The sequence below is a fragment of the Diadema setosum genome, chromosome 9, assembly GCF_964275005.1.
Source record: "Diadema setosum chromosome 9, eeDiaSeto1, whole genome shotgun sequence".
NCBI lineage: Eukaryota > Metazoa > Echinodermata > Echinoidea > Diadematoida > Diadematidae > Diadema > Diadema setosum.
Genome location: NC_092693.1, coordinates 8,774,394 through 8,795,788, shown reverse-complemented (window position 1 = coordinate 8,795,788; position 21,395 = coordinate 8,774,394). Strand labels below are relative to the sequence as shown.

Below are 21,395 nucleotides of genomic sequence, written 5' to 3'. Positions count from 1 at the left end.
TGATGCGAATCCCGCCCCTTTTGGTCATACGGGCTGTGATTATTTTCGCGTTTAAAGCTTCCGTTGATCCACTGACAACTTCTATAAGCACATAGTCTTGAGTTCTCGCCATGATGGTTCCCTCATGGTTCCGTGTTCATATTCAACTGTGTACGAGCCTATACATCCCATCAAGACGACTTCAGTGTGAGACTACGTGATACTTTTCGAACTCCAACTTGCACCCCATTTGGTACTCAAATGTCAACTTCGATCCAGATTCTTGGAAAAAACAGAAGGCTGAACGATTTAAACACTCCATCTCATCTGGGTGTCGTTGTGCGTAACGCCCGCGACGACGTGCGAACCAGTCGACGTCTTTTGGTTCTCCACTACTACCTGACCCCTTTGAATAAGGTGATCTTTTGCTCCTCGGCTAGTCGAGTGATAAGTTCCATTTCGTGGGTGGAGTCGTGAACCCTGGTCTTGAGGAAAGCAGAATTTCTGGCGCCGTCGTCCTTTTGCCAGTAGTGGTCCCAGAATCCTTTGCTGTTGGCGCCGAAGCCGAATAAACTCACCTGCGTTCGGAGAATGCCGGAGCACACAAGAAAAAAAGGGAGAAAAAGATAAAATTAATAAAAGAGGGACCACTGGTAGCAAATAAAGATTTTGGCTTTCAAGTATTAGATCCTTTGTTCGGTTCCTCCCCCTATGCTTAGTCTTTCGGACATGATGTGTAAATGCATTATAAGTCCCTTCTTAACGAGAAGAGTAATTAGGAAGCTGGTAATGCTATGGGGAAGGGGGTGGTGGGGTTGGGGTGTGATGGCTTCTGGGCCATCTGGAGGAACAATTTTAATACTGAACAGACTCTACCCTTGGGATAATAAGACCACTTCCCTGACAAATCCATCTCAAGAACAGAGGCAAAAGGAGAGAAGAGAAGAGAAGAGTATAGAGCAGAACAGAGGACAGCAAAGAGAAGTAAGGGGAGATGAGGTGGGGAATTACAAGACGAAGGGAAGTCAGAAGTCAACAAGGGGTGATTAGGTGACCATGTTCCATTCCAACCCTTAAAGAAATACATGTATCGACTAAGATACATGAGGTAGGCAAACAAACAATATGAGAAGGATGTGAAAAATCGACAAAGATGAAAGTCTTGTAAAAGCATGTAAAAGAAGGTAGTCAAATGTAAAGTAGCATGCAGGCAGTCACGTTCAAACCATGAAAGTAAAACACGAGTGTGTGCGTGTCTATGAGTAATACAGCCCAGGGGCTCGACACTAGGGGCTGGCTTAATGTACGTAACTCACAGGCCTTTTTTCGAGCTCATGGGCCTTATTTGCCTATATAGTGTCGAGCTTATGGGCCTATCTTGCCTAGTGTCTACCTCACGGGTCTATTCTAACTTAGTGTCTAGCTAGTGGGCCTGTTTTACTTGGTGTGTAGCTCATGGGGCTGTATGACTCGTGGACCTTTTTTTTCACTGTCTAGCTCGAGGGCTGTACGACTCGTGGAAGTCGAGCTCGTGGGATGACCAATTCCTACTTACCTCGTCACAGAACTGCAGGGCGAAGAAAGTACCGAGAGTTCCCGAGGAAGGATATCGCCCCTTCTTGTCGATCCAGTCGTGGTGAATATGCCACATCAACTCAGGGTTAAAGAAGAGCATCTGCACGAATTCAAACACCCCAAAATTCATAATGCTTCGCGGCTTGACTCCAGTCAATGATTATGAACGAGACCTTTAATCGCATTCGTTTTGATGTCACAGCTATCCGCGGATTTTAGCACTTATCATCACCTTGCGCGGTCATGTAGGCCTACTCTAAACTTATAATCTGCCTTTTGATACCCAATTGATCTGAACCTTTTTCAGTTGTTTGGTTTTAATTTAGTTTCGTCTTTTTAAGGATGATCAGGTACTGTCAGTCCAAAAAAGAGAAGTATACGGTCATTTAGGTATCATTTGTATGTCTATAATTACGTGATATACTCTACATTCATCTGCTTCCTATATCCACACTAGATACGTTCAGATTGTGATCCTTAACTTCGAGGATACGCTAACTTTAAGGATAAGCTCGTAGTTAAGTATGGATCGCCAAGTGTCGCATTGTCTCTTTCGTCACAAAATTGTCATTCTTTCACGAAACGATAATTTTGTGACGAAGTTGTTTTCCGTTGACAAGTGGCAACGTCAATTTCGTCACGACACGACAATTTTGTCAACGAAAGAACAACTTCGTCACGAAATTGTTTTTTCGTGACGAAAGAGAGACAATGCGACACTTGGCGCGCCATACTTTACTAAGAGCATACTCAGTATTATCCTCGTAGTTAGCTTGTCTTCGAAGTTAAGGATCACCGTCTGCACGTCTTTTAGAGTTTCAGTCCATTTCACCGGTACAAGGACACTACTGAAAAAAAAAAAATACACCTTTATACGAGACGCGTATTTTGGCTGCCAGGCGTTCCCTACGAACGAAAAGCATTTGCTACCTCTTACATTTTAATCTTACTTTGCGACATTGTACCCATGAGGAAGAGGGAGAAACTAACCTTTGATGGAGGAACCTTTATTTTTGATCTGACGGCCATATACGTTCTGCAAAGACAAAAAGAAAAAATAACAAAGGAAGTAGGTAAATGTGAAGAAAGGCAAATGCAGTAATATTCAATATTGAAAGACACGAAACTACTTTTCAGTTTGATTTGATAAGGATATCTCTAGGATTGCATGTCATAAAGTCTAGCTTCGATCGGAATTGTTTATAGAAGCGTCTCAGAGAACAGCTCACACATACGATCTGAAATTTAATTACAGAGGAAGGAAATCATTAGGAACTTATGCACTAAACTTATACTGACCATGACGTGTGTTTTTTTTCAGGACCACTCTGTGTAGGGACTCAATTGATAAATAACTCATTATGTGCTGTGCATTTATTGAGATTTATAGCAAGATGGCTTGACAACATTCAATGGATGCACTAATGGAGGTGTAGACTTGCGGTGAAAATATCACAAATTTGCAAGTATTCTGACAATTTTAGTCACCACTGTACGATCCTATAAGATCACATTTCACTTGAATTAGTGTCCTAACAAATTGATTTGAATCTGTTTGGTGCCGGTCTTCAAACCCTGCCCAAGCGTCTTGCATCAAGTATATTATGTAAAGTTGAGAAGTGTTCCTTTCTGTTCATACTTTGGCGTTCATTTCGTTGACCGTTGTGTTTTGACTGTGCCAACTAATTAACGATGGCTGAAGTCAGACCGAATAATCTGTTCTGTCTTGCCTTTCCTTTCATAATAAAAATAAAATGTTCCTTACACATTTGAAATTTTGATCACTGCAATTTCATTGCACGATAGTAAAATAACGTATTGTTGATTTTCTACTGAGATGAAATGTTCACTTTTTATAGACTTTGTAACAGGCAAATAATATAAGGAACTTATGAAGAGTGTCTTGCCATGAAAAGTAAAATCACAGAAATAAAAACAGTCACAAACTGTCAAAAAATGTCCTCCAAAACATTGTTCCAATGTACCTTTGTGTGGATAATTTCCAATTACAAACTATCCACACTGTACACCAGTCAAATTTGTTTGTGTATGCGCTCGTCTTGAGCCCCCTTGGTCTGATGTGCGTGTTTATGTATGTTTGCATGTATGTATCGCAAAACGTGCCAACTCCATTCTTGTTAAGTTAAATTTGAGATATTTGCGATTTGATACTGCTGAAAAACAAAGAAAATGATAAGAAAATGCGGAAGAAGTTTAATCATAACTTCAAAAATACTCTGAATGTTTTAGATGAGGTGTTACCGGAAAGGTTTCATTTCGCTCATTCCGAAGACGGACTAACTTTCAAATATTCATAAATGGTGCTTAGCCCATTTTGCAATGAAACTCTTGATTTATTAATATTTTCTGTTTTTTGTTCAGTATCTCACAGCCTTATGAAGTTAAAAGGACATCATACCGCTTCACCTCCCCCGTAGTGAGGGCGCTCGTGGCCCATTTGATATCCAATATCTTGAAGTTGAGCAGAACGAAATTACTCTCGGCGGGAATGTCCATGTAGCTCTCCGGGTACATCAGGCGATAGTCCTCCCGGCCGCCCACGTCCTTCTCGAACCCCTCTGTCTTGGCCTGGTTAATTCTGGCAGGGGGAATTCATCATTGTATATCATAATTATGCTGACAATGTAATGATGAGAACTACCAACAATAGAACAGCAATATTGCTCTCGATGTCGATGTTGATGATAACACTTATGATTATGATAGTGTACTACAACGACTTACTAACTTCTACAACATGCACTTATTATGAATACTATCAAAACTATTATCCCTATAGTACATGTAACATTACATGTAATGCTATACTGATTGATAAGGATGATAACTAACATTATTAGGCCCGTGCTATTAAAGTCCCAGTTCCTTTGTCTCTTTGTTGATTTACACCACCTTACAATCGTTTCTGGTTTGTGTTCACCATAAACGGCTTGTTCTATATTCTTCACAAACTCTTCCTGGTGCGTCCTCTTACTGCATAATCTGAAGAAAAAAAAATCGAAAGCAGGAAAAACTTCCCCCTTTAACTTCAATACGGCGTGGAAGCCGTTTAGCATTCCATAGATACCTTATGACTGCGTCGTGCGAGTCGATCAGTTCGCCGTATCCGCTGCCCCGCAGATTTCCGGAGTTACCCACGACGGCGCACCGCAAGCATGTTGATAAGTTCCGCGTCATAAACCGCTGGGGGTCAGGGATCACCTCGAATGCCTTGGTCAATGCATCAACGTAATCCTTATCAGCGTTGCCTTGTAAACCCTGCAAAGCGCGAGAAGACATCAGAAACATATCATGGTAAGTGCCAGAAAAACAAACAAACAAACAAACAAATCAACAAACAAATCGGAACAGCTTTTGTCAGCACGGTGAGATCAAAATGAATTGCCATTGCAAGGATAGGAGACACACATGAGCGTCTTCCCGACCTATACCCGAATTATTTATTAGACACCAGCGTAAAGACACATCACAAGCAAAAAGAGAACAAGGAAGTACCTAAGGATTTGGCAGAGATAGACTACTGTCACCATATCTTCCAATTGAGCTGAACACTTCAGGCTTGGGAAGCAATACATGTATAAACATACCAGTCATATATATTTCGTCAGTGTTACCAAGCGTATTTTCAGTTATTTATTGCATATTACAGCAGACTGAAATATACCGATTTGAAATAGATACTTATAAACAAATTTTCTCCCCCCCCCCACCCGCTCGTTTCTTCAGGACTTGATATTAGTAAAGGCCTACTTTCATGACTTTCTGATATTACGGAAGCTACAGAATTACTACATTATTAATGGAATATCTTCCTAGTATAATTAGTATCGTTGGATATTATTTTTTCTTGATTACCACCCCCACACAAACATTAAAATCCTCTACGTCCAGTTTTGTATGTATTCCGTTCTCCAGCTGGAGAATGGGGGGGGGGGGGGGGGCTTTTAGCCATGCTGGGTCAACCCATGTGAAACTCGCTTCCGCAGTGTCTGTAGAACCAAAAACTCTTCCTTGTTATTAACAGTAGACATGTCTTATGTTGTTTATCTGTGTGTGCCGAGTGATGACACACTGACAGATTAACAGAATCTTGAAATACTGTAATCATCATTTTCATATTAGTGTGAATTGGTTTTGACTTTTACTTTTGTTAGTAAAGCGCTTTGAGCATTAAATGAAAATGGAGAATAGCGCTATTAATTTTGCACTATAAAAATCACATGAATCCTACACTGTCATCGGATGCAAAAGACGAGTTCAGAGGGTCCACTTAGTTGCAGGTATCGATTATTTTACGTAAATCGATTCTGATATTTCCTAAAAGACAGGATGCAAGGTTTGGCTTCCCTATCGATTGACAACATCTGAAATAATTTGCCCAGCTTTTAAAAATGAAATTGAACAGTTTTTGTTATAGGGCTTGCCTGTACATCATGAGATTTGATAGAAGTATGTATATAGCGCTGTTGGATCATTGCTCGAGTTCGTTGCTCCGTAAAGTAGATGGAGACTTGTCAGGCTTGGATATTGTTACGTTATCTAATTTACCTATTAAGTAGTTGCTACTCATTATATTTATTTTGTTGAAATGAGTAAAGCTTGGACATAATTGCATACTACCTCTTGTTCTTCGATGTTGGTGAAACAGATACGCTTCTGTTTGTTTGATTTTACTGGATTCATTACAGCCAACTCAACATGCAGTAACTGTGCCTTGGAATGTAACCCACCTCCCTGTTTAAGCACAGTCTTTGAAGGGGTTGGATTTTCAGAAACAGCGCAAACATGGTAGAAAAGGGTCATTGCGCGCTGAACTAAGTACAGCATACAATGTGAGCATGCATAATATTGGTAATTTAATGTTACGAACCCATATTCGTACTGTATTTGGAGATTAGGCATATTGAGAAACAAGACTAATGACGTCATGCCTGCTATTTCACACAGTTTATTGTTGTGAGCGTTACCTTTGCTGTTCTTTGTCACATCTGGACATTTTTTGGTTGTTGTTGCAGTTCACCAAGAACGATACAAGTAAAAGAAAAAAAAAAAGAACACGTATACACGGGGACACGTGTAAGTACGATGAATCATATAGCGCGGAATGTTTACTTCGAAATCATCACACACCACAATGTCACGTGCTGTGCATGGAAGGCGATAGGTTGAGAAAGTGTGGAGAATGAAAGTATATTCGATCTACATCGGTTTACGAAGTATTGATTTGTGTACACAAAGTACACAGGAAAGTAGTTTTTTCCATGTCTGCATAGGATTTGCCAAACAGGCCAAGTGTCATAGGGAGACTGTGTATTGCGAAGGTCGGAATATTATGATTCGGGAATCCCGCAACGATTGGGAAGACGGTTACACAACATGCTCACGCGAGCAGTCCAATATGGAAAACAACATGGAGCGTGATATCGGACTTCTTGTGGCCAGTCTACGAGCCTTCGTAGGTGGTAGTCAAGATTCCAAACGCTTTTATCAATCAACACCCTCACCATCGGTTTTATCAGGTATATTATACAAGGTGTTCTGATTCATGCCTTCAGTAACGACGTTAAAAGCCTTCTTGACAATGATGCGTGCGCCATTTCTTTACCCGAGACACGACGCATCACGCTATTATATCCTTGAGTGCGGGCTTCTCACCGGCGGGAAAATGAACACGAAATTTAATGGTTCTACACTTGGTTGCCATGGCTACGTGCATTTTTGGCAGATGTATCAACGCAATCCTGATTACGAATCGGTACATTTCGATTACGAAATGGTACGGGGTTCGAAATGATGGCGATTATGTCGAAGAATTACATGTAAAAGAATGACCTGTACCTTATTCGTGTGTTTGAGCTGCAAATCGTTTGGTGCAGTTATTTTCTTTGTTCAATTTCTGTCTTACAAAAAAAAAAAAAAAAAAAAAAAAAAAAGAAATCCTCACCCTCCGTCCCCGTGTATACAGTGTGTGTGTTGTAAGCTGAATAGTTCTTCCATACAACACCATGTGAATCTAGCAATCACTGCACTGAGAGACATTCAGCAGCAGTTTACAGCGTCGTTAGGACTTCCCCGCCGAGTTCATAAACAACTCCGCAGACAATACCCCCAAAGTAAACTGATTTGCCCAATGGTGATAACCAGTCAAATACAGATGTCATAAAAACAACGCACAGGGACACAATTAGAGAAAATATCACGGCACAAATGGCCTATGACGATGGGTTCATTAAAACACATGGCAACATGAGTAATCATATTTATGGGAAAGGATAAAAGTATTGTTGTAATCTCTCGCACATGGAAGTGGTTAAAGGGATAGTTAAGTTTTGGTTGAAAAGGGGAATTCAGATTTTAGCTTTTTGAAAGATAATTAGAAACCATTTATGAGATATTAAAGAGCATAGAGTTCCAAAAGGAATTCTAGGATATTTGATGAAAATCGGCTTTTAAATGACTAAAATATCAATAAACAAAGTCGTCCTAATCAAAGGTGGGTCCCACCTTATGATAAGAACTCTTTGTTGGATATCTCAGCAATTTCAAAACCAGCTTTTAATCAAATAAACTTGTTATTCCTATTAGAGTTATATCCTTTTTCATATCATGTTTGATAAGAGATTTCTCATTATCTCACAAATATGTTGGAAACCTGAAGGCCCATCTCAGCCAAAACTATACCACCTTATAAAATGGTAGCAAAATCTGCAATATCTAATTGTCTTTCAAATTCTTAGTCTTTTTTTTCTTTCGATTCGAAATTTTTAAATTTCTACTGGGTGATGTTGTGGGTTATAGTCCAGATCGGGTATCACGGTATTATGCTCGGAAAACATGATTCATACTGGGTAGTACCCTTCTGCACAGGCTGTCAGAAGATTTTTCCATCACATTCGCGTTATGTTATTTTTATGCTCTGTACCACCTACTTCTCTTCCCTTTTCCCTCATAATATAACCCCTAATTATGGAAGCAGTACACAGGGTTTGTTTGTTGTTGTTGCTGTTGCTTTGTTCCAAAATCATGCAGAAGTTATTCACCTCATTCCCAGTTAAGGTCGCCTTTATTACATGCACTTGTTGCATAGTGTTTGCAACACAAATCACTGTACGAAATAAATCATCGGAATACGAAATCGAATACAGATAAACAGTACTATTCTAGTATCTGTTTTCTTTTTCTTTTCTTTTTATTTCTGCCAATGCCTTTTCCCATTCTACGCAACCATATAGTGACTTCGTTATTTTTATCGATGCTTCGAGACTAGATATATCGTCCATCTCCAACTACATACAATTGAAGACAAGCCCTATCACCTTCAAAGGTTACCGCATACAAAACAATAAAATTTTTAGACATTGTAACAGTCGTTTTCGCTGGAACTTCCCAGTTGGCTTTATGGCATACAATTAAATCCCGAAATGTAAAAAATTGTTTTTCGGTGCCATACGGCTCAAAATGATTGAGCACTTGATCCGGACAGAGTTCGTCACAATCTGAATCAAAGCCACAATAAATCATAGTGGCTTATGATGCAGCTTTTTATACTGAGTAATTATCATAATCACTGCAAAGTTGATTTGCACAGCTGCGCTCATGTTAGCACTCGCACGTGGGCTGGCATTTTGTCTGTTTTTCTCCAATAAAAGTGACCCGGATGGTTCTCTTTCCACTCACTGAAACAACGGTTGCCACCAGACCTCAAGAGAAATTACCAGTGCGCGATATAATTCCATGATGATTGCTTCAAACATGTATTAAGCACATGAATCAACAAATAAATTGCGAAACACATAATCATATTACAATGTGCAAGCAGGACAATTTTATTGGGCTTGTATCATATCAACAACAACAACAAAAAAATGCGGCAAGGAAAGGGAATTTGACAAATTGTTGATCTTCATCGTGGCGGCATGTAATAGTAAACATTCATAGGCAACTGTCACATTGCCTCTGCAAATTTAGAGAACTCGTTTAGATGTACCATTTTAATTGAAGTTGAAGAAAAGAAAAGAAACATAAGCGCCGTAAAATATAGAAAATATTTTGAAAAGGTGTCAGTGGTAAGTTGATGACTGCAGACAAAATGCATAACTTCAACAGTTTTTATAACACAGTTACATATTCACTACGATGACAACTTTTCAACACGAAGATAGAGAAGACATAATAGTAAAACGACGTTGTGACCACATTGATACGGACCATATTACAATATGTAGGTCCCGAAGTCTAAAGCTTGGTTGTGTGGGAATTGGTGAACATGTGACTTCTGGTTTCCAATTTGTGTGTGTGTGTGTGTGTGTGAGAGAGATAATGAGAAATCTCGTATGAAATATGAAAGAGCACACAATTTATTCTGAGAGGAATTCAAAGTTTATCTGATGAAAATTTGTATTGAAATTGCTGTGATATCCAAAAAAAAAAACAAAAAAAAAAAAACAAAACAAAACAAAGCAATCCTAATAAAAGGTGGGATCTACCTTTCATTTGGACGACTTTATTTCATTTTGTTTTGGACATCTCAACCATTTCAAACCGATTTTCATCAAATAAATTTTGAATTCCTCTCAGAATTGTGTACTCTTTGATATTTCGTACATAAGTGGTTTCTTATCATCTCGCAAAAAAAAAGTTAAAATCTTAATCCCCATCTAACAAAAAATTGAATGCGAAAGTGGGTACCTAAAGCAAGTTTGACATGAACTCAACAAAAAAAAAATAAACAAATCAAACATGAATACATTGTACAATCAAAGAAACAAAATGAAAAAAATGGAACACAAACGTTGAAGAATAACAGTATGAAATATTAAAAGGAGAAAGAACCCAATATGACTGAAATTTATAAAAGATTTCAATAATACTGGACTTAAATGTATGGAGGAAATTAATTACAAAACCTGGAATATGTAGCCATGGTTATGGTAATCTTCAAGTTGGACTGTATCCTAATCTTCACGAGAAAGGGTAACAGCGTTGCATATACAGTATGTCCCAAAACAAAAATTACAATGGGGCCCTCCGCAATGATATCTTTAAAAATAGTGAATCAATCTAAATACAAATTCAGGGTATGAAACTATAACTCATTGCCCACATCTTACAGAAGACCCCATTCCATTTGCTTCAGTGGTCAAAGAGAAATACGGAATTTTGTAGAGGATGTCGGGAATCTCTTCTGTCCAAGTTCTGTCTATTGTTCACACAAAAGATCATCGAAATGCTAAACTCGGAAGAATCCGATTCATGACATGCTTTACAACAATCCACATTTCTCTGTGACCGCTTAACCAAATCGAATGGGGATTTCTGCAAAATAGAGCTAAAATGTTATATTTCAAGACCCTGAAGTAGCATTTGAAAAAATTAATCATATTGGGCATTATCAATGCGAAAATCTTATTGTAATTTTTTTGGGGACATACTGCAGTAAGTCGCCCCAAAAATTACAATCAGATTTTCGAATTGATAACACCTATTATGATCAACCTGTGTACGTGCTACTTCAGAGTCTTAAGGTATAACATCTTAGCTCTATTTTGCAGAAAACCCCTTTCAATTTGGTTAAGCGGTCACAGAGAAATGTGGATTGTTGTAAAGCATGTCATGAATCGGATTCTTCCGAGTTTAGCATTTCGATGATCTTTTGTGTGAACAATAGACAGAACTTGGACAGAAGAGATTCCCGACATCCTCTACAAAATTCCGTATTTCTCTTTGACCACTGAAGCAAATCGAATGGGGTTTTCTGTAAGATGTGGCCAATGAGTTATAGTCTCATACCCTGAATTTTTATGAAGATTCACTCACTATTTTTAAAGATATCATTGCGGAAGGCCGCGTTGTAATTTTTTTGGGGACATACTGTACAGGTTGGATTAAACAATGTTGAAGAAACGTACTTAGGCGTACAGCACTCCAGTGCATACACATGTAGAATTGAACACCATCCCAGAAATGTACTTGTGTGAAATTGTAAACATTATACGAAATTAAAGAATTATAATAACAAACTATAATAGGTAACTATAAGTATACTAGTAAAGCACGCTATACACCTCACTCACCAAAACCCTGGAATGAGCAGAAAAAAAAAAACCCTTTCGCATTTCACTGACATATGACTATGGGCACATTACAGTTTTAGCTAATTATTGACGTACGTAGTCCAAACGTTTATACCTATACCTTAAAAATGAAATTGAACTCCAACAGGATTAATTTGCTTTTAAATCTTAGAATTTGCCTCCCACATAAATCATTTAATATCTATGTATAATGTGAATGCACCTATTGATAGATTCTGGTTCCTTAATTCATTTTTATTATTCTCGATAAGATAATTTTCATGTCGTTCGATACCACTGCCCAACTCAAATGTTGATACACATATCTTAACATCTCATGATGACTAAAGAACATAATTGCTCAAAAACATACAAACAAACAAACAAACACAAACCAACATATGAATCGTAGCCAGGTTTCTGCTGCAATGTACCCTAAATCAGGTATGAACGAACCTATAGGCCCTACGGAATAACGAACTGGTGTAACGTGCTTTGCAAGGCACGGGAAGGGACTGTCCTGAATTGAATGATGGCGCGAATAGATTAATGACAAAATAAACACGTCACATACATATATCCGATACTGTATAAAACACACGATTCAACAACGTCAGAGTAAATACACCTGGCATGTATTATTCAGCGTGTTATTGATTGTGGTAAAAGGCGTAACTTTGCGGATTCATTATTATAGTTATGGATCGCATTTCCTACCAACGGTATAAGATGTCAGCTAATATTGTAAAACGCAGAGAAGAGAATAATAGTTTTGTCTGTGAACTATTTTCTCATCTATCATTTTGAATCCGTATAAACAAAATAAAGTTGTACAAATATCTGTGCAGTTCGTATGGCTTTCAGGTATAATTGAAATGTCGTTTTGCAAACATGTAGAATAAAGTTGTACAAATATCTGTGCATAATTACCCTATGGCTTTAAGGTATTTTTGAAATTTGAAAAACTCAGAAATGAAAAATGGTGAGAAGGGTGAGAATGGTGAGAGGTCCGTTCGTTGTATCCGAAGTCATGGCAACATTTGAGCAGCGACAGCCTGAGCGTACCCACCGTTCTCAACGCAACAAGAGTCACATTAACTCAATGTACATCCTTGAACTCTGTTAGTTATTTTTTTTCACTTGGTTGTAGTTGCTTCTGTGTTTGTTTTGTTGGGTTCATTTATTCTGTGCGAAATACTGAAGTACTGCTACAATGCACCATCAAGCGATACCGGAAATTACATTAATTCATTCATTCATTCATTCATTCATTCATTCATTCATTCATTCATTCATTCATTCATTCATTCATTCATGTTCTTTTTCATTTCCAACTTTCCAAGCTATATACATTTTTGTAACATTGATGTGACAAGCCTCGAGAACGCACTTTGATTACTGCTATACCGTCATATCTTATACCGATATATACCGTTTGTTTTTGTTTTTTAATCTGAGCTTAGAGTTCAGATCTTCAATTGCAGCTTCTTTCGCTACTCAGAAATCTACAAATCTTCATCTCTACGTAGATTCTCAGTTTTTGTACGGGTTTATCATTATTCAAACATAAAACCCTCATTATGAACTGCGGGAGAAACAAGTTAGCTTAAACGTAACTCAAACAATTATTATCAAACTCCCCTTTTCTCATAGTACGTCTGTGCGCTGAGCATTGGTGAAGAGGGTGGTGTATAGTGGGTAGGTGTGGTTTTTATACCAGCTTTTCTGCAAGTGGCTACAGGAACTGCAAACAATCTTCCCGTAGCAAAAAGACCCGGTAAAAAACCGTACCCGCTGTGCTAATATTTCACAGAACAGATGATTTGATAGAGTCTGAGTGGCATATAAACGTACCAAGAGCACGTTATGGGGATGGTGTGGGAGCAAGAATCGACATGTAGTCAGAGCCACGTTTACTGTGATACAAGAACTGTCGTATCTCCACACTCTTTGGTGACTCGCTTACAATTTTATACATGAACACAAACACACACACACACACACACACACACACACACACACACACACCAAGATAGAAGAATCCTCTCCACCCCCCCCCCCCCTCATATTATGACAAATATGTCTTTGGGATAAGTCCTTCACCCAATCCGGAATCCAAAATGTGCTACGGACAAATACAGAATAACAGTAGATTCTTTGGCCCGTATCCGACTTTTGTTGCATGCTTTATCCGAATTCATTCTGTTTGTTTGTTTGTTTGTTTGTTTTTTGACTGATAGCCTAACAAACAACAAACAAACAAACGATAACTGGCACTGAAAAAAAACCCCAAAAACATTACTTGGGCGAACCTATTAAAGCTCGTCACAGATAACCTTAGTGTGAACGTTTTGAAAATTCTCCAGTAAACTGGTTAAATGACGTGATAATTGCATGATTCTGTGGCTAACTACAAAGTATGCATGATCTCCACAAATCTGATTAAAGCCCCTCAAATTCGAACGTTTGATCCATCAGTTCCAAGTACACTACATTTCCAAGTAGGCCTATATCATTTCGTTGGTCCCCTCCCCTTCAAAAAAAAAAAAAAAAAAAAGTTTTATAGTTATACAGTTACAGTTCCCCGTGCTTAAACCACAGGAGCTACCGTAACTCCATGGTTCAACAAAGCTCCAACTAGTGCTCACTGTGCACCATGTTCAAGGAACAACGAGCAACGCCCCCCCCCCCCTGCACTGAAATGAAGAAAACAACAGTTATTTAAAACAAAAAGGAATGAAATGGGGGAGGGGGTTAAAAGCACTGATTTCTACATAATAAGTTCAGTGGGTAAAAGGCGCTAGATCCAGAGAGCAACCTTGAAATACAGTGTCACCGCTTCCTCAGGCGTTGCGGTGATATACAGATTGTACTAGTACGAATTGTACTTCATCACATCAATATACTATGCAGTATATGTATGTTCAATCCACTTATCATTATCATCACCACGGAGCTACAACACGTAACTCTACGTTATCACCATGCCTATGCCCATTCTTGCGCACTGCACTGTATATTATAAGAGCATTGGCATTGTAGGCTCCGGTGAATTGGAGTGGAAAACAGGCTGGAATATCAGTGGGTGATATCACTGACTTCCGTGAAAGGAATATATCATATTCAATACTATAAATCACGAGGCAGACGCTGTCTCGATAACGCGCACAAAAAAATCATATCGTTCAAGAGCCTCATGATTTACACGCACACCGTGTGTACTTATTGGTCGAATGTCTTGATAGTGACAGTGAATGACATGATTTATGATGCTGTCGTGAATGCTCTTTTAGTGTCCTGATATCCCACAGCTGCAAACTCTCCTCACACCTTAAGTGCATCAGGGGAAAATATTTATGGTGCCACTTCCGGGTTTCACCGGCTGACAAGGAAAAAACAAGAGACGGGAAGGGGGGGGGGGGGGAGGGGTCTCGCGCTAACCTGAGTATCGCAAGTTCACCTTCCATGCATTCTTGCAGACTCTTACTTGAGAACATTGGAAACTTGGGACGGGGGGCATCATTGAGAGCTGGGGGCATGGTGTCCCATTTGCATATTCCATCACACTGGTAAAAATACCTGCCAAGTAAATTGTACTCCATAGAAGGTTGGACTATGCATTTTGGAAGAAAAATGACTTAAAGCTCTATCACTTCTGATTCTAGAGAAGAATATTATTGAGTATTCCTTAATTTAGGACAATTTAGGTCTGCATAATCACGAACCCCTCCCAACTCCAAGGGGGGGGGGGACCCTGAATTTGCAATGAAAAACTTGGAACTAAAGTTATCAATGTAGAAACTCATGGTATTAACTTTGCTTTATCACTTCTGGTTCTAGAGAGGAAGATATATCTATATTTACTTGAGCCTAGGTTTCAACTTTTCCAATACTGCATCACGGCCCTTGGAAAGAGAGTTTATGAACTTGCGGCGCTTAAATTGTTCTAAGCAGCACTGGCGGTACAGTCACTAACTGCAAGCGATGATACCGGCAAGTAAATTAATGATTATTATTCAGTAGCAGTTTTCTGGTTTTAACACGGCGCGTGATTTTGCCAGCTGTTTGGTTCGGGACTCAAAAAAAAAAAAATCTTTAAAGTTGATGGCAGGATTTTTTTATGACGATAATCATCTGCATAAAGGCCCGATTCTTGGCAGTAGGAATCTAACTCTGCATGCCCCGTGCAGTTCCAGCTACCACATGTGACACTGTGGCTCGACATTAACCTTTTCCTTTCGAGGCACTGTCGGGCCACTAAAACTTGTCAATTTGAAATTTTGGTGGCCCGAAATACACGGAAATATAGATTTTTTGTTTTTTTTTGGGGGGGGAGGGGGGAGAATAGCTTTTTTGGAGATTTGGTGGACCCACATCAATTCCCAGTGGCCCAAGGCCATCCGGGCCACCGCTAATGTCGGGCCCTGCGTTTTACTCGAACATTAAGAGCTAGGGGGCGTGCCCATCAGGCCCTACCATGACAGGTGTTTAACCATATTACGGTATAACGAACAGCTGAATGATACGACGGCATTGGCAGACAGAGATGTGACTCTTGTCTGTATTTTTCCCCAAGTGACGATCGTATATACCCTCTAATTGATCGCAACTTGAATTGTTGCCTGTAAGTACTACAATGACACACCCTGTCCCATAGTACTGTTTCGTGAAAATCTAATCCGTGTCAACGTTAAAGGGACTGTACAGTTCTGGTTGAGGTGAGGATTTAGCTTTTAACGTTTCTCAGAAACCACTCTATGAGATGTCTAAGGGGAGTCAAAAGTTTATTTCATGAAAATCGGTTCTGAAATGGATGAGATATCCAAAAACAAGGTGAAACAAAGAGATCCTAATAAAAGGCGTGGCCCATCGCCTTTTATTATTATCACTTTTTTGGATATCTCAGCCATTTGAAAACCAATTTTCATCAAATAAACGTTGAATCCTTCTTAAAATTACATGTTCTTTCACATTTCATGAGAGGCTTCTCATTATCTCACTCAAAAATGTTATAAATCTGAATCCTCACCTCAACCAGTACAGTATACAGTCCCTTAAAGATTCCTTACCCTTTTCCTATTGGTTTGGTCCCATTTTTAGAAAACTCTAAATGTTCTGTTTATCTAGCCTCACTCTTGATACACTAGCTGGTAATTTTTTCCCCAACTTGAAGATGTAGATGGAATGTTCCCTTCAAACTGTTTTAAACATTCCATAACTAATACCAAAAGTTTTATTTTGATTTTTGGCGCCGCCATAAAACTTACCACCCACCACTTGGCCACATCGTCCGGCAATTTCGTGTTCTCCTTCACCCAAACGGGGAGCAGATCTGGCCGGAATTTCTTGTCGAACCAAGCCGACGTTCCTTTTTTCCACAGCCGTCGACACGACGTCGACTGCGTGGCGTTCACGTGGGTGACAGCGGTCAACGAAACGGTATTCGTGTGCCTGGAGGCAGACAGTTTAATTCGTTGTGGGTACATCGTCCTGTAGCTATCACTGTAGTTCGCCAGTCGGTAGCCCAACAAGACTCCGCATAGCAATATCGATGCAACCGCTGCAGTGGTTCTAGCGGTTGGCCTGGCCATATCGCTGATTTAAGGTACAAGAAACTAATTTCTCGTCATCCACACGGGTTTTGTGATATTGCACGAAGGTAGCAGTGCTCTCCTTGGAACAGATATGACAAGCTAAGCAAACCGCATGGGTGAGAGTCCAACACGTCTGTATGATCAAATTTGACTCGGCTCTTGCATGTTTTCCTGTGAAGTTGAGAACTGGAAAAATGGTCTTGTGAATGTTCCGCCTTTAGACAGAGTTCTCCATGAGGCATGTTCAGATGGCAGATCTTTTGGAAAAGAGAAAAATAACAGAGAGAGATACTTAAGTTCACAAGCATAGTATTCTAACCAAAGGCAAAGAGAATCCCACTCCATCCACCACCTCCCATTTTACAAAGTATGTTTACCCTCACGAGTGACGCTGAAACATTGACCAGTATCTCAGGTTAAAGGGATCGTATAGTTTTGGTTTAGACCTAACCTCGGGTTTCTAACATTTTGGGGTGAGATTATGAGAAACCTCTTAATGAAATATGAAAGAGCATGTAATTCCAAAAGAAATTGAACGTTTATTTGATTTGTTTTATTTTATTTGAAAAGAGCAATTCTAATAAAATGTGGGACGCAGCTTTTATTATGATCGCTTTGTTTTACTTTATTTTTGGATGTCTCAGCGCATTCCAAAACCGATTTTCATCAAACAAACTGTGAATTCCTCTTAGAAAGGTACGCTCTGTACTATTTTACAAACGGTTTCTTGATATCTCGCAAAAAGTGAAAAGCCCAATTCTCACCTGTACCAATACTGTACCATCCCTTTAACAGCGCAAATATCATTGTGCAGTGACTATATCTTCTCTTGATTAATCTCATATACTCTCGCCTCTTTTATCTTATTGTTAAGCAGACCTCATGTTGCCGAGTTTCAAAATATCAAGATATATTATACCGTTTCATGACAGCGCGTTGACTTTTTCATCCACGTGTAATGTTGTTCAGTGACACTTACCGCTATACTTCTCCCCCAGTATATCGTTAAGTTTACCATTCCCCGCATATGCTTTCAAAATCACTAGTCAACTGGTATCAAGCAGGCCAGATCGCATTTCTTGTTTCGTTCAGTTCACGATCATTACCTTAATGTGACCATTAACTTATACACTTGTTTCAGTTTCGTAAATCAATCTTATTACATATCTAATATCGAGTCATCATCTCCATTTGAGAAATGATAGAAAGAAATGAATGACACTGAAATAAAAACGAAAATCAAATACGGTTAACTATAGGCTTGTGACTACATCGGACAAAAATAGCACATAGCTGAACAAACAACACATATGAAAACAGGATCGATTTTCTGATGAAAGATGGATATGTAAGTGACAATACATGTCTATCGGTTTGCTATGGGCTATTTTTTTTTTAAGGGAAGCGTTTACGATCCTTCTTTATGGGGTTACGATTTCAGTCTCAACTACATACACCACAACAACATATCACAGTTAACTTTCTTAATTGACTTTGACTTTTGGTTGAATTAGCGATGGAACTGCTAAGTTAAAACACGAGATGCTTGTCGTGATCTTAAAAATAGTACATTTTACCGTCAATACTTGCGTCCTTGATTTATGTATGGCATCCTTATAAAGTGCGAACGTGGAAATGTTGATATACAAAATCTATAAATTTGCAATAACCCATATGAATCGTAGCCGTAGGCATGTGTGAGCTACGAATGCGAAAGGGGGGATACTAATCTAATGAGTGTATACCGTACGGTCCATTGTAATTACATACTGAGCATGAACTCCCATTGGAGAGGGAACGAGGCTCTCGGAGCGCCATAAACCATGTACACTTATTATGGTGTTAGATACGTATCACATGCGCGTCAAATTATCTCCCTTGCTACGTTATTAAACGAGATAACAAAAAGACCATGTAATGCTCACCGGCGTGGCGGCAGAACATTTACTCAATGACGCAACTTGGCAGCATAATAAATTTAGATTAGACCATGTGCCTACATGATTGGACCAACAAAACGTTGAGTGCATGCTCCATGACAATTCTTGAATAGTGAGAGCTCCTGAGCACTGCAATGGATTACATAAACTCAGCAAATACTGTACATATACACTTGTACTTTTGTTTTCAACTAAATGAACTATTAATTGACTTTAATGCAAATATAGTGTACATTCTTACTTCAATCTCGTTTGACCTTATCAACGCTACAATTTACTGCATAACGACCTCCTCAGCATCACTAACGCTTTGAATACAGTTTTTTAAGGTTTTTCCCGCACATCATTGCATTCAATACACGTACTTGAAAATGAGTTTTCGGTGAAGTCCCGGACTATCTGCAATGTGCGAATGTTGTCTTTTCTTCATCAATTATGAGAAGCTGTCGTTCAAGTTTGTGCTTTGTCTCTCTTTTTCGTCGAATGGAATTCATATTCGTAGATCATATAGCTGAGCGCCAGACAGCAAAATCAATGTCGTTTTCTGAATGACATTCATTTTCGTCAAGTTGTCACTCGTCTTGTCATAAATCATTATACCTAGGGATATTACATGGTATAATCAGGGATGTGGATTCCGACTCCGTGGTAAAGTATAATGCTGTAATTACTGCCTTAATTGAATCGTCTGTACTGATCACATTATTACTCGCTTTACCCATATATAAAATCACATTTCCCTTCCACGGAAATCACTCAAATATTCACACTCGACTGGCATGGTATATAGGAGATGTGGTTATCACCCTCAGTAGAAAAGAATAAAAAGGCCCATTTAAAATTTTGACGAATTTAAATGACAAGATAACGAATGTGTTTGGAAAATGACGATTTTGATCTCACTCTTAACTCGCCAAGAATCGCAGAAACGAATTTCAGTGACGGTTAACTAATGTAAACCAAACTTGATTGTTCATTTCAATTGACAAAAGCAAATATGAATAATCTGTCGAAATTGAAGCTAGGATTTGAGTGCATAAACTCCTTCGAACGAAATTAAATCGAAATTGATGAAATTGAAATATTAAGAGCTATAGGTGACGAAAATTTGTGGGAAACCCTTTGTACTATAGGCCTACAGTTTTAACCTTCTAAATTACTGCTAGAGCAAATCACTTATCTGATTTCTTTGTAAGAAGATAATGATAGGCAGCTGAAAATCATATCACTGAAAAATAATAAACATCAAATTGCTTTTAAAGGGTTTCGTGTTTTTTTTTCTTCTTTTGCTACGTTTAACATGTTTTCCTATTCGGCCTCGAATTACAAAGGAAAACCGGTTGTATAGTCCTGACGTAGAACGTACACTTCCGATGGTACACGCAGCACCATTTCCTGCTACTATACTTCAACACCACTTAAACAATGATCATGGCCTATACTGATTCCACTGCGCCTAACAGAAATCTGTGTGAGCCAAGCTCGAATATAATTATACAGTGACTAATAACACGTAACTAAACTATACAATGATAATATATCCTAGCATATTGATATGCCACTATCTGCACAATAGAGTCACCCGGCGAGTTGAATGAAATAATTATTTTGTGGACTTGTTTATCTTGCTATAGTAGAAGCGGTATTGAATGTAATATACTCACGGGTCTCCTATATTCCCACTGGGAGAACACGACCGTGATTTATCATGATAATGTACATGCCTGAACACCACCACTATTACACGGACAATCGTTATGCGAAATCAGTGATGACTTGTGTTCCTGGAATGGAAACGCCGCGTCGAGAGCATCAAATCAGACGGGATATAAACGAGTATAATAATTATTGATTGTAGTCATCGAAGATCAGGTTAAGTTCTTTGCCTCCGCTTTCATACCATCACCATTGTATCTGCATGCTCTCAAAGCTCTTGTGTCGTTGTGATGATTGATACAGTACCGTGGCTTACGATCACAGACTGAGATAGATTTGGGATGCAAAACGCCAAGGCGACGGTGTTTCACACGACCTAGAATCGTCAAGTGGACAGAGAGGTATCCCACCACTAACACTTACTTATGATCCGCCCGCTGTTGGCTGCGCAGAAAGTCGCCTCCGCCGTACCGTACCGTAGGTAAACCTCAGCATCATAATGTTGCGCTTGGACCCTGTCTGCATCATTATAATGAACTTGATCTTCGCTCCGTCGC

The 21,395-nt window shown here is 39.1% G+C and overlaps 1 protein-coding gene across 1 annotated transcript; it reads right to left on the bottom strand.

The window, feature by feature from the left end:
* Positions 1–164: 164 nt before the first annotated feature.
* Positions 165–21,322, bottom strand: LOC140233057 (CMP-N-acetylneuraminate-beta-galactosamide-alpha-2,3-sialyltransferase 2-like). The gene is made up of 7 exons (XM_072313169.1): positions 21,262–21,322; positions 16,916–17,499; positions 4,643–4,833; positions 3,974–4,153; positions 2,545–2,590; positions 1,535–1,654; positions 165–557 (listed from the first exon to the last, which is right to left on the bottom strand). The coding sequence occupies exons 2-7, from the start codon at positions 17,237–17,239 to the stop codon at positions 375–377; spliced, it is 1,044 nt and encodes a 347-aa protein (XP_072169270.1). The 5' UTR covers positions 17,240–17,499; positions 21,262–21,322; the 3' UTR covers positions 165–374.
* Between the last annotated feature and the right edge of the window lie 73 nt (positions 21,323–21,395).